This window comes from Glycine soja, chromosome 19 (assembly GCF_004193775.1).
Source record: "Glycine soja cultivar W05 chromosome 19, ASM419377v2, whole genome shotgun sequence".
Taxonomy (NCBI): domain Eukaryota; kingdom Viridiplantae; phylum Streptophyta; class Magnoliopsida; order Fabales; family Fabaceae; genus Glycine; species Glycine soja.
Window position 1 is genome coordinate 43434618 of NC_041020.1, and position 14324 is coordinate 43448941.

General features: G+C 32.8%; 2 protein-coding genes across 2 annotated transcripts; both read left to right on the forward strand.

Annotated features, from left to right (window-relative positions):
- The first annotated feature begins 873 nt into the window (after positions 1-873).
- Positions 874-2908, forward strand: LOC114399169 (exocyst complex component EXO70H1-like). The gene has a single exon (XM_028361295.1). It carries the CDS (start codon positions 952-954, stop codon positions 2806-2808), a length of 1857 nt encoding a protein of 618 aa, XP_028217096.1. The 5' UTR covers positions 874-951; the 3' UTR covers positions 2809-2908.
- A 5742-nt stretch (positions 2909-8650) lies between these two features.
- LOC114398208 (ankyrin repeat-containing protein ITN1-like) lies at positions 8651-12138 on the forward strand. Its single transcript, XM_028360377.1, has 3 exons — positions 8651-9258; positions 10207-10616; positions 11078-12138. Exons 1-3 carry the CDS (start codon positions 8754-8756, stop codon positions 11906-11908), a joined length of 1746 nt encoding a protein of 581 aa, XP_028216178.1. The 5' UTR covers positions 8651-8753; the 3' UTR covers positions 11909-12138.
- The last annotated feature ends 2186 nt before the right edge of the window (positions 12139-14324 follow it).

Genomic DNA, 14324 nt, shown 5'->3' on the forward strand with positions numbered 1-14324 from the left:
TTTTGTAAAATCTTCACAACAAAAAGAAAACTTAATTTTAGTAAAGTCGTGCAGTCCAAATTTTCTATCCTTATATTTTTATGTTCTCCCAAACAAAAGAGCTACACTTCCGTCTACGGCTTCCATCTTCACTTCATTGTATCCAAAAATCAAAACAAATACGATCTTATTAATAAGATGTTGCCAAGTCACAATACTACAAAAACACCAAGTGCAAAAGCGTGTTTACTATTTGATGACATTGAAAGTTTTAATTTTTATTTTTATGTAAGCTGACATTGAAAGTTACTTGTCATATATATATAGCAAAAATCACTCAAAACTAATTACAGTAATATTTTTTAACTGAATTACCCAAAAAGGGGTCACCTAATTAACCCAAAGTTCTATAAATAGCATGATATTAATTAAATTTAACTCTTAAAACTTCCCCCCATATATTTTTACTTAAATTTAATGGAGCCAAATCCCCATTATAATTGATGATAATTTTTGTCTGGTTAAATTGAATATTTAATTTATTCTTCTGTGGATTTTGGTGCGTTGTTAGTTCTCTTTCCTGGAAATTGGCTTCCTGAAATCAACATCAATGTATCTTAATCCTCCAAGGAATGCATGTGAATATAGAGACCCACGCGTAGCATTAACCAAGTCCATAACAAAATGTGAAGAAGGAAGAGATCAGTTCTTTTGCAAATGACCTAATCAATAGAAAGAGTAAATAGTCAACGTAAGTGGGCTCATCGACAATGAAAGGTCAATACAGGTTAAAACTTACAAAAATTCTAATCCTCCTACGTAATTTTCTGGAACAAGCAAGCCTTGCTGCCTCTATATATATTCCACACTTGCAGTTCCAAGCATCCATTCTCTCCCTCAGCAAAACATTCCAAGTTCCATAGTTGGAACCCTGAAAGCAAAACATTAGGTCATTTTGATCGAGTTGCAAACATGAGAAAGTTGTGTTTTAACCCCCAAACAGAGTCGTTTGCGTTGGCCCGCAGTTCTCCTTCTTCACCACTATCCTTAACCTCAAGCCCAACTCCTCCGAGGCTGAGCTTTTCCGAAGCTGAGGCACTGATACTGAAATGGAACCCTGACACTTCCGCTTACGCCAAAGTCACTTCCCTCTTCTACGAGGACAAAACCGAAGCCAAACACTACATTGACTCCGTTAACCAGCTTCAGAAATCCATGCATTCCTTGCTCTCTCAGAACCCTTCCTCTGAGAAACTCATTCTCGCTCATAACCTAATGCAGATGGCTATGAAGAGGCTCAAGAAAGAGTTCTACCAGATCTTATCCATGAACCGCGCACACCTTGATCCAGAATCCGTCTCCGCCAGATCCTCTCGCACCTCCGCCAACTCCAGCGCCTCCGATTACGACGACGACTTCGCTGCTGAGGACGACGATATCCGCGCCGCCGGCGACTCTATCTCCGAAGTCGAGCAGGTTTCTTCCGGCGCCATGGCAGATCTGAAACTAATCGCTGACTGCATGGTATCTTCCGGTTATGCCAAAGAATGCGTCAGCGTTTACATCTTAATACGGAAATCCATAATCGACGAAGGAATCTACCGCCTCGGCGTGGAGAAACTGAGCTCCTCGCGCGCCAACAAGATGGATTGGAATGTGCTTGATTTGAAGATCAAGAGTTGGTTAGAGGCGATAAGGATTTCCGTTAGAACGCTCTTCAACGGAGAGAGAATCCTCTGCGACCACGTCTTCAGTTACTCAGATTCTGTCAGAGAATCCTGCTTCGCCGAGATTTCGAGAGACGGTGCCTCTCTCCTTTTCGGATTCCCTGAACTCGTTGCCAAAACGAAGAAATCATCGCTGGAGAAGCTGTTCCGAGTGCTCGATATGCATGCTGTGGTTTCCGAACTGTGGCCGGAGATCGAGTCTATCTTCTCCTCCGATTACAACTCCGGCGCTCGTTCTCAAGTCCTGGTTTCGCTTCAACGACTCACCGAGTCCGCGCAAATCTTGCTCGCGGAGTTCGAGTCCACGATCCAGAAAGACTCTTCCAAGTCGGCGGTGAACGGCGGTGGCGTGCACCCGCTCACGATTCAGACGATGAATTACCTTTCAGTCCTCGCCGATTACATCAACGTGCTCTCTGATATATTCCCGCGCGACTGGCTTCCGCCGCCAAAGTCTTCGTCGCTGCCGGAATCTTATTTATACAGTCCGGAGTCTGATTACTCGGCGTCGAAGCCGGCGCTGACGGCGCGTTTTGCGTGGCTAATTCTCGTCCTCCTTTGCAAGCTCGACGGCAAGGCGAAGCATTGCAAGGACGTTTCGCTGTCTTACCTCTTTCTCGCTAACAATCTCTGGTACGTTGTCGCCAGAGTGCGAAGCTCGAACCTGCAGTACGTGCTTGGCGACGATTGGATCCTTAAGCACGAAGCTAAAGCGAAGAGGTTCGTCGCGAACTACGAGAAGGTGGCGTGGGGAGAAGTGGTTTCGTCATTGCCGGAAAATCCAGCCGCGGCGGAGGCGAGGGAGGTGTTCGAGAGCTTCAACCGCAAATTCGAGGAAGGGTATCGGAAACAGAACTCATTCGTCGTAGCTGACCGCGAATTACGAGACGAAATAAAAGGTTCGATCGCGAGAAGCATAGTGCCAAGATATCGCGAGTGGTATAATGTTGTTCTTGCTACGGTGGGAACAGTGAGGGATTTGACGGCGACGGAGTACGTGACCTTTACCCCTGAGGATATTGAAAATTACCTGGTTAACCTCTTCTTTTTTGGAACCTCATCCAGTGCTGTATCGTCCTCGCCTCTCCGGCGTTGGAGCTAAGTGCACAGTTTGAACGGCGAGTTTTCTACGCCGTTATTTTTCTTGGTTGTAGTAATAGTTTTGACATAGCCAACAAAAGCGATAACGTCTTTTTCAGTTTTCTGCGTGGTACACGTAAGCATGACTTCATCGCGTAGTTTCCACCCTTTGTTTCAGACTTTCAGGATGCTACATTTCTAAACTAAAACCTGGATAAATTCGTTATTTACGTACATTTCTTTTGCGTGCTTTATTTTTATTTATTTATACCAAAGATGACCGTACAATAATATTTTGTCTAATTCATTATATTAATATTATTATATTTATACGTGTAAGAATATTAATATGTTTATTACTAATTTTTGTCATGTTATTAGTAAGAGTATCTAGTAATTTTTGTCAAATGAGTAATATCTGGGGATAGATTGTCACGAATACTAAAGTTTTTTCTCTTAATAATATTTTTTTATTCAGAATAGTTAAATTTGAAATATTACTTAAATGGATCGAGTCTAATATATTATTCATATAATAATTTTTTGATATATCAAAAATTTAAGTTTTGGCTTAATTTGAGTCAGGACTCGCTCAATGCTAGGTGAGATGTAAAACAAATTTTAAGAAAATTTTATTTTTTAAATGAAAGAGAGTTATACATTAATTTTTTTTAAAAAAAAACAGTAAGTACATGTGATCTCTTTGTTGACAATTTTTTCTCTATAAAAATTAATAATAATTTTTTCTTTTTGTTGGTAGGTTTAAAACTTAAAGTTTTAATTATTTTATTTTTGAGTTGACTCGATTTCATCAAAATTGGAGCCGGAATCTCAAAAAAAAAATAAAAAATCATGACACCTTGGAAAATTGAATTTTAGTGTTGTTATTGAAAATCTCTTTCCCTCATTGTTTTTTTCTTTTTCCTTTGATATACTCAAACTCATTTAACTATCGGTCTAAAACCCGTTTGTTCTGTAACCCTCAGATTTCGATTCTTCTATATACTATAACTCTCATAAAATATCACAGTATATAATTGATTTTTTTTTATTTAAATACCTTTATTCATACAAAACTAGTTTATCAATCTTCCTAATGTTTATGCAACTTGGCATTATACTCTCTTAAAAATTATATTTCATTTTTAATTTTTAAAAAATTACTTTATCAACATTCGTCACAATTCAGAAATTTTAAATTAACATTTTCTTCTTTAAAAAATACGTAAAAATGGAAAATAAAAAACTATAATTGTAATGTCTTTATCATCTTCGGTGCATTTCATTCAAGCATTAGGTGAGAGGAAAATTCGTTGATAGGAACAAGCGGCCCACTTTTCTACCCTCCATATGATCTGATGTTATTTTTTAAAATATTTAATTGAAATTTTTATAATTTATTTTATCATTATCTGTTTATATAATTTTATAATATCAATTATAAAGCTTTTTATTGATAAAATTATATGTTTTCTTTATAAATTGTTGAATAACATTTTATAGACAGTTTTTAACTTTCAATGCAAATATTGTAATATTTTTATATTTGTAATTTTTTTCTTTCTCAAATTCTTTCCATATTTCCCTTTCTCTTTTATGTCATTCATATATATTTTTCTTTTAGTTTATAAATGACAAAATGAGAATGAATATAAACCTCATAAACAAAAGAAGCAAAAATAACAGTTTATTTTTCAACAACCACAACTTTTTTGTCAATGGAAAACATTTTTGCGTCACAGGATTGAGAATGACAGTGATTAATCATTATTATGATTGCGATTGCCATTTAAAGAGGAAAAAAAAAAAAGACGTAGTGATTTGAAATAAAGGACAAACAGAATGGGCATTCTGTGAACGGGCCAGTGAAGTTCATATGTAATTTTTTAAAAATAAAATAAAATAAGAGAATAAAAAGGCCAGTGAAGTTCATATGTAATTTTTTAAAAATTTTATTTTATATATTTTCATTCATTTTTTATCTTTATTTTTAAAGAACTTTGAGCGATGATAAGTTGAGCGCTTGTCTCTTATTTAAGAGATTACAAATAAATAAAAATAAAATCATTTTAATTTTCACCTAATTTCAATTAACAACAAGTTCTTTAGTGTTATATGGTATATTCAGAATCGCATCCCACTAAAATTATATGAACATATTGGTAGAATTATACATACATTTTAAAAGAGTAAAAAATAAAATATTTGTGGACCCAATCAATGGAGTGTCCTAGAACTTAGTCTCAAAATAACAACTACATGGGATATTGCACCCCACTGGACGTAGGCCGATCGAGCCTTGGATTAATGTCAGAGGGTATATTATGTAACTTCCCACAATGCACACCCTAAAATCTCGAGTGAGTCTACCCAATCAATGCAATTAAAGGTATATAATCTGACAATTAATCCTAGATTGAGCAAATTACACTTCTCGAGTAAGTCTCCTATTCCATTAGGCATGATTCAGCTACAATAACAATTCGTTTTATTTTTATAATAACCACTATACGTGTAAAATTATAGGTGTTGAAATAATTTGTTCAAACTTATACTTCTTAAAGATATTTCGTCCACATCTAGATATCTGTATAATAAATGCATATTGTGGGACAAACGATCAAAAGGGTATTTTTTTTTCCTTCAAATTTAGCAAATGAGGGTAAAATTTAAATTAATATCGATACGTCATAAAAAGTCATAAACTGTTTTACGATCTTTTTTTATTAAAGTTATAAAAAAATTTATATTTTTTATTTTTTATTTTTTAAACAAAACTTTAAAGTTATAAGAGTTTTTTTTTCCGCATGACTTTTATTTTATTTTCTTTTATTGAAGTTGTAAATTATTTTATAACTTCATTTTTTTGCGCATAAGGTATTTTTTTTAAAATCATAAGTAGTTTTTTATTTTAATTATTTAATGAATTAATATATGTTTTATTTTTTAGTTTTATTTAATATTTTTTATATTTTTCTAGTATTAAAAATTATTATTTGTCTTGTAAATTAGAAAAAATAATGTAAAAGACTTAAATTTAAATAAAAATATTAAAATGTTTTGTTATTAATATTAACAAATAATATTAACTTATAATTTATCAAATAATATTAATTTTTGATGTATATAACTAGTACTTGGGATTCCCGTTATCTCTCATGGCTTCAAATGATTAAACATAAAATATGAACTAAATATTGAGGTTATTTATCTTCGCTTTTAAGAAAATGAAACAGACATGAATATACTTTATAAATATTTTTCAACTTGTATATAGGATCAACAAAGTCATTTCAATTTAAACTACAAGAAACACATGTTGCAATTGCATGCGAGTAAGAATCTGAAGTGCTTAAAATTCTCTACAATGCATTTGTTAAATTTGATAGTTCATGTTATTGCTCGTTGCCCAAGTTACATATTTGCAATTTCTTGAATCTCAAATATTAATTTTTTTATAAAAATTAATATTATTTGATAAACTATAAGTTACTATTATTTGTTAATATTAATAACAAAATATTTTAATATTTTTGTTAGAAAAAATACATTTTAGTATTTTTATTTAAATTTAAGCTTTTTATTTTTATTTTTTATTTATAAAATAAATAATAATCCTTAACATTAATAAAAAATATAGAAAATATATTAAATAAAAAATATAGAAAATATTAAATAAAAATAAAAAATATACATTAATTTATTAAATAATTAAAATAAAAAACTTTATATGATTTTAAAAAAAACATCTTACGTGCCAAAAAAATTGAAGTCGTAAGACTTCAATGAAAAAAATTCAATACAGTTTTAAAGTCATGTGGAAAAAAAATTCTTATTACTTTAAAGTCTTCTTTAAAAATAAATAAAAATTGAAGTCCTAAATTTTTTATGACTTGAATAGAAAAAATCCTAAAATAACTTTAAACTAAGAAGTAGTAAAGTAGTAAATTATCCTTTCACTTATCCATCCGGAATATTAATTTAGTAGATTTGAAAGAAGAAAAAAACGCTCGTTTGGGCGCATATTGTCCGCACAATCGGGAAGAGTATTTCCCTTGAAACTAATGACTTGATAATTTTATATTTAGAATGTTGATCTATCTCAAATTCTCAGCACCGGGTCGTTTCCAATTACAATTTCAGCCTTTCGGGGTGCAATTATTCCTGCCGTCATATCTTGTGCTTAATTCTTAAGCTTGCTTTTAAACTTCTACAATCGCCGACCGCCGAAGTAGTAATTAGTTTTGGAATTTCGAATGTGCCCCATATTGAAATTAATTCACATGATTGTTACATGATAAAAACATGCTTCTAAATTTTCAGTTTGCTTGAATATCACATATAGTTGAATTATTTTTTATTTTATTATAAGAGATATTCCATTCAATTTTTTTGAGCCGTCAAACTTATTTTTCAACTATGCACCTAAATTCAAACTTCAAAATCATTGTACCCAAATATAAGGGGTTTAAATAATAAGATATTTCTAGATGAATTAGGCTTGATAGTTCAACATGATTAGTATAAATACTACGTATAAAATAGAAAAAAAATTTATACAAGGTTGGAAACTTTTGTTGCCTTCCTACATTTTAAGGAAGTACTTTTCACACGTGTGTAAAACAAAACGATAAAAAATAAAATAGAGATCATGTGATAGAGTAAAAAAATCATATAATTGAACTGTGTAAAATATAAGATTTTTCAATATCTTTTGAGGGTATACTTTTGCAGGAAAGAGAGGCATAAAAAAATCAGAAAAAGAAAGATGATATAAAAAAAGAAAAAGATTAAAAAAAGAAAAAATAGTTTATATACAAAATGTAAATATAAATAATTATCCAATCACAAGTTATCATACAGTGAGTTAACTTGTTGCTTTTTATACCAACTATCTTAAACAACAATAATTTTTTATTGATTAATAGTATAAAAGTTTTTGAGTTCAATGGTTATATACTGATTTGCATGTAAAAAAGTTTTAGATTATCCATTAATCACAAATTATTATTGGTATCTTTTAAAGTAATTATTATAAAACTCTTAATAAAATTATTATATATAATAAATTGAAATTATTATATATAATAAATTGTGATTGTATGATAAGTAGAAAATTATTTTAAACTGTGAATAACTTATTTTTTTAAAGAGAATTATACTATTATTAGTATATATAATCATTAAGCTCTTTAAAAAAATTATAAAGTATAAAATTTATGCTTTAAAATTAAGATTGTTTTGATGTTTTAGGCCCTTGAAATTTAGTTGCCCGTGTATGGGCTTTCTTATTACTCTGGGCCAGTCTGTGGATTAAAATGTTCTTTTTTTTTCCCTTATACATAACTGAGCGTAATAGGTTAAATCCAAATCCATCAAATGCTGACTTATGCCCCGTCCACACCACTCTCCCATTTGATGTAACGTTGAATTTGAATCCATAGTGACCCTAGAGAGTCCAGTGTCCAGTAACATTGGAAGGGGAGGATAAAATTTTATGTGTAACTTACACTAATTATTAACAATTCAATAACTTTTAATTAAATCATTTATCCTCAAAACACATTGCTGGATTGGAAACTCTTTTAATCAGATCATATATACAGTAAATTATATTAATATAAAATTATTTAATATTTCATATACTTCAAAATTGAAGTAATATACTTTTAAAATTTATACAGATATGAATTTAATTAACCAAAACACGATTATTATTGAAAATAAAATAATGAGTATATTTGTTCACAAAATTACTAGCATTAAAAAGAATAATGTGATTCTCATTTAAAATTTTGACAATAAATTACAGGATTAATATTAGAAAGTGAAATATTGGATAGATTTGTTAGGGGGTGTGGAAAGAGAGGAAGGAGGGGCAAGGCAAGGATATTAGTGAAGGGAGTCTCCGCTTATGGTGCAACGACGACGCGGTGTTGAGAAGATTGTGCAATGGGGTAGGCGATCATGGATCATAACCACCATCATCGTCATCACAATCACAATCATGCTCTTCACACCACCCCTCTCTCCGAGCCCACCACCCCCACCACCCCTCGCCCCACCCTCTTCCTCTCCACCTCCGGCAAGGCCCTCCTCCTCTCCAACTCCAACAAGCGCCTCGACACCCCCAGGAAGAAATATGTCAAGCAGGTCACCGGCCGCCACAACGACACCGAGCTCCACCTCGCCTCGCAGCGCGGCGACGTGGACTCTGTCCGCCACGTCCTCGCCGAGATCGACTCCATCATGATGGGGAGCTTGGAGTTCGATGCGGAGTTGGCGGACATCAGGTCCGCCATCTTCAACGAGGTGAATGATCTGGGAGAAACCGCCCTCTTCACCGCCGCGGAAAAGGGCCACCTCGACGTCGTCCGGGAGCTCCTCCCTTACACCACCGATGATGCGCTTTCCTCCAAAAACCGCTCCGGCTTTGACACCTTGCACATCGCCGCTAGCAATGGTCATCTTGGTACGTACAATTAACGTAACTCTAAAATAACATGCATTTTCCAACATGCTCTAACTCTCGCACCACCCCTTTATTTCAAGGTTTTTGGTATCCTTTTTACTTAACATATGAAATTGTGAAATGCATTACCTCCTCGTTACCCAAATAATAATGATAGGAGAGTTATTATTATGGTACCCTTTTACAAATATAAGAGTTTTGGTATTGGCTCAATAGTTCAATGAATTTTACATCCAGGCCGGAGACGTACAAGAAGAAATTATTGCATGATTGAGGATTACCATGTCCTCATTATCTCAATCAATTTTTAGGTGTAATTAAGATTTTCAATTTGCAAGAAATAGTTAATATGATTTAGTTATGTAAATTGATCAAAAAGACCTAAGTGACTATAGATTATGTAATATGTACTTTTCAGGAGATTTTTTTTCCCAATAACTGTACTAAAATTCTTAAATTTTTAGAAGGTACTATAGAATTCTCTCACCACGGTATAACTTTCAAGCACTTTAACTAGAGTGTGATGTTATATATATATATATATATATATATATATATATATATATATATATATATATATATATATATATATATATGCGAATTTTATATTACAAAATTCTATTCTTAGTTGAACAAAGATGAAGCAATGTCATGTAAAAGAAAACTATGCAAACAATTAGACTTTGGTACTGAAGTACAAGTTTTTTTAAAGAAAATATTAAGACGACTCAATGGACTAGATATGATGTAAAGCATACTGATTACAATTTCATCAAGTGTAAAAGTGCACCAAAATCTTATGAAACTAGGAGGTATAAGAGAAATCACCTTTATTTATAGTATTAATTAAAGTTTATTTAAGAGTGATGAATAATGAAATGTGTCGCTGCTAGTATTTGAGGGGAATGTCTACGCAACATTACAAGTGTGTATATTTTATTGTGGCAGCCATTGTGCAGGCGCTACTAGACCATGACCCCGGTTTGATTAAGACGTTTGCGCAGTCAAATGCAACTCCTCTAATCTCTGCAGCTACACGAGGGCATGCAGATGTTGTTGAAGAGTTGTTGTCTCGAGATCCTACTCAGTTGGAGATGACTAGGTCCAACGGAAAAAATGCTCTCCATTTAGCTGCACGCCAGGGACATGTAAGTGTTGTAAAGATACTGCTGCGGAAGGATCCACAACTTGCTCGAAGGACTGATAAGAAAGGACAAACTGCACTACACATGGCTGTCAAAGGCGTTAGTTGTGAAGTGGTGAAGCTGATTCTTGCTGCGGATACAGCCATTGTCATGCTTCCTGACAAGTTTGGTAATACTGCATTGCATGTAGCCACAAGGAAAAAGAGGACAGAGGTACCATAATGGCTGAACTTTAAATAATGATAAGTTTGATAATAGCAAAATCATGAGGTGTGTTATTTTCATGTCCTATGGTTTTGAGGAATGCTAACAACATTTTTTTTCTTCAATATTTTTCAATTCATATTATTTTTTGGGCTATTATCCTATTCTATTCTAATTAGGATCTTTGATTCTAGTCGGATCCGGACGTATCTCTATAAACTTCATATCCTCACAAATTTTAGTCTTTTGGACTAGCTGAAATTAATCTTCGATTTGGAGTTTAGACATACTTAAACTCTTTCAAGACTTATGCACAATTAACATTTTTTTCCTTATTGTTTAGTAAGACTTAATAAATTAATTAATTGAGGAAAATATGTTTGAAAGAGTTATGGTTTTCTATATTTTTTATTTTTGTTTGTGAACAAGAGATATATGTTTGTGGTTATGACTTGCAAAAATTCATGCAGATAGTGCATGAGCTGTTGCTTCTACCTGACACCAATGTGAATACATTGACAAGAGATCACAAGACAGCTCTTGACCTTGCGGAGGGGCTTCCGATATCTGAGGAAATTCTTGAGATCAAAGAGTGTCTGATTCGTTATGGTGCAGTTAAAGCCAATGATCTCAACCAACCAAGGGACGAGCTAAGGAAAACCATGACACAAATCAAGAAAGATGTGTATTTTCAGCTGGAACAGGCTCGAAAAACAAACAAGAACGTGAGTGGGATTGCTAATGAGCTACGCAAGCTGCACAGAGCTGGAATCAACAATGCCGCAAACTCAGTAACGGTGGTTGCTGTGTTATTTGCAGCGGTTGCATTTGCAGCAATGTTCACAGTTCCTGGTGGGGACAATGATCATGGGGTGGCAGTGATGGTACAAACTGCGTCTTTCAAGGCCTTCTTCATATCCAATGCCATTGCACTCTTCACATCATTAAGTGTGGTGGTGGTTCAAATCACAATTGTTAGAGGGGAGATAAAGGCTGAAAGAAGGGTTGTGGAGGTGATCAACAAGATGATGTGGTTAGCCTCTGTCTGCACCTCTGTTTCGTTCATTTCAGCATCTTATATAGTAGTTGGTCGACGCAGCCAGTGGGCTGCAATACTTGTTACCATTGTAGGGGCCATTGTAATGGGTGGTGTTCTTGGTACCATGACATACTATGTGGTGAAATCCAAACGCTCCCGAAGGATGAGGAGGAAGAAAGGGAAGTTCTCTAAGACAGGAACACACTCGTGGCGCCTTTCGAGTTCGGATGATTCGGAAATAAATCCAATCTATGCCATTTGATGTTACTTAATTTGGGACTTCAATGTAAGTTTGATGCTTCTGTTCAATGCTTTTGTATTTATTTATTTGTCAAGCATTGAGAAGGACTCTTAGCTTAATTTGGAGGTTTCATTTGTTCATAGAGAGTGGCTTTTATGTAAGTAAAATGGTTCCTTGTTACTGAGTGTTTCAAAGGGAACAATATAAGGAAGCCGAAGTGGTTAGTTACTCTGTTTTCTTATAATGGTTGATTTCACACCACACACCATTTGTGAACATTATTATTGCTGCTTTTGTAAAAGTAATTTTGGCTTAGTTTGAAGTATCGATTGCAATTTTTAAAAAAAGAGATTCAAAAGGCCCATAATCTAACCTCCGAGTAACATTCATGATAAAGGGGATAAAATATATAGTTTGGTTGTTAATAAAATAATTTGTTTTGGGTCTGGTTTTGTAAACAAACGAATTTTTAAAAAAGTCAGCCGTAAGGCTCAAAGTCACTTCACTAACAATAAAGATATGGAGTTTGATTCAAATGAGACAAAAAGTGATAATGAAGAACAATTTAAATTTGATGAAAGAAAGGATGAGAGCAGTGTAACTGGTTATGGGTAACACAAATAATGTGACTTGCTTGGAATCAAGAATTTGAGTTTGCTATCAGGGAAAAAGTTGGATTTTTCTCAAATAAGGTTCATGAGCTGTTGTGTAAGCCCCCGACCATTACTGTGGCCATTAGGCCCCAAAATAGGGCTTCAAGCATGCTTGTATTTGAATAACATTTGTCCTAAAGCCATGATTCCTATAACTTGGATTAACCACAATTTCGAATTGGTACTCCCAGAAAGGTAACCCATCTCCACCATCTTTAATTTATTGACTCTAATATATTTTTTTTCTTTTTGTTTGTTGGGTTTTTTTCTTCTTTTCTTGCGTATGATATTATTGTGGTCCACTAGAATGAATCTACACCGTAATCCTTATCTTTGTGGGCTATGTCAGAAATAGGGCAAGCCCTTGGGCAGTGATTGAAGTTATGACTCTTCACGGTGTCCCATTTGCTGATCACTTCCCCGTATGCCGAACTGAAAACTCAATTTTTTTGTGTGATAAATCATAAATTAATTTAGTTCATCTTTGTTGGGAATCAAATATTCTCTGTCTGCAAATTCATTTTAAGTACGAAGTTAAAAAATCCTCTCTTGAAGACTGCTTACGTTTAAGCTTAACAATTCTAAGTACAAATGTAATTAACAATTCTAACGTAAGCAGTCTTCAAGAGACGATTTTTATACATTTGTAATTAAATAATCGTGTAACGTCTCTTTATACAATTAGTACATAGACTGTTTACTCATAAATTACAAATGTATTCCGCTAGGAATGTTTGACAAATGTTGGTGGGTGACAACTGGGATTGAGATTGAAGCAATGGCGTGGTGGTCTCAAACACTCATACAGCCATACGTGTCTGTGTCACGTAGCACACCAAACCAAAGGACCATAAACCCCTCTAATCAAAATACTTTCTCATCCACATTCTTAACCGCTCCTACTTTAATCATTTCCCTTTCCGTTTCTTTTTTTAACCTTAATTAGAGGCAAAGAATTCAATTAATGCATTTTTAACAATTGAAAAACCTAACTTAAACATTTTAAAATTTAGCAATTAAATTGACATTTTTTAAATAATTTAGGAAATAAATTAATAATTAAATCTTTTTTTAACATCGAATTTTTAATTTGCAACAGGTCCACGGGCAAGTGGGCCAAATTTTTGTACGAAAATCGTATTCACTTACACTCGCAGACAATAAATAGAAAAGTAATACATATTTTAGATTGTCATATATATTTTTGTTAATCCAGTTCTATACTTCTAATGCCATGCACCTTTTTATACATACATAAAAACATGTATTAAAAAATTTAGGAAAATAACAACCAAATTTCTAAGCTTATTGATTAAGAAATTAGAAGAAATATTTTTATTAAAATACTTAAAATTATATTGTTTATAATTTTTTTCCTATAATTTTTACATTAATTTTTTTATTTTCTTAATTAATATCTTAAAGACACTAATTAGTAACACATAAAAATTATCCTGAATAATGTTTTTGACACTCTATCTATATAAATATTTTATTAATACCATATTTATTTATCTTGTTACATTATTATTCTTATTATTTACATTTTTTTCTCTTTTATTAATTTTTTCATGCAATTGTAAATTTTTTGTCTTTATAAATAATTTATCTTACATCACCTCAATTTTAAATAACTCATTCAATTTTTTTAACCAGAGTTTCTATTAACAAATTGCTTAACTCTAAGATATTTTTATCTCTTCACTATTTAATACAAATGTTATATAGTTACTTATATAACTCTAAATTTTAAACAATTGAAAATTATATGTATGATACTAAAA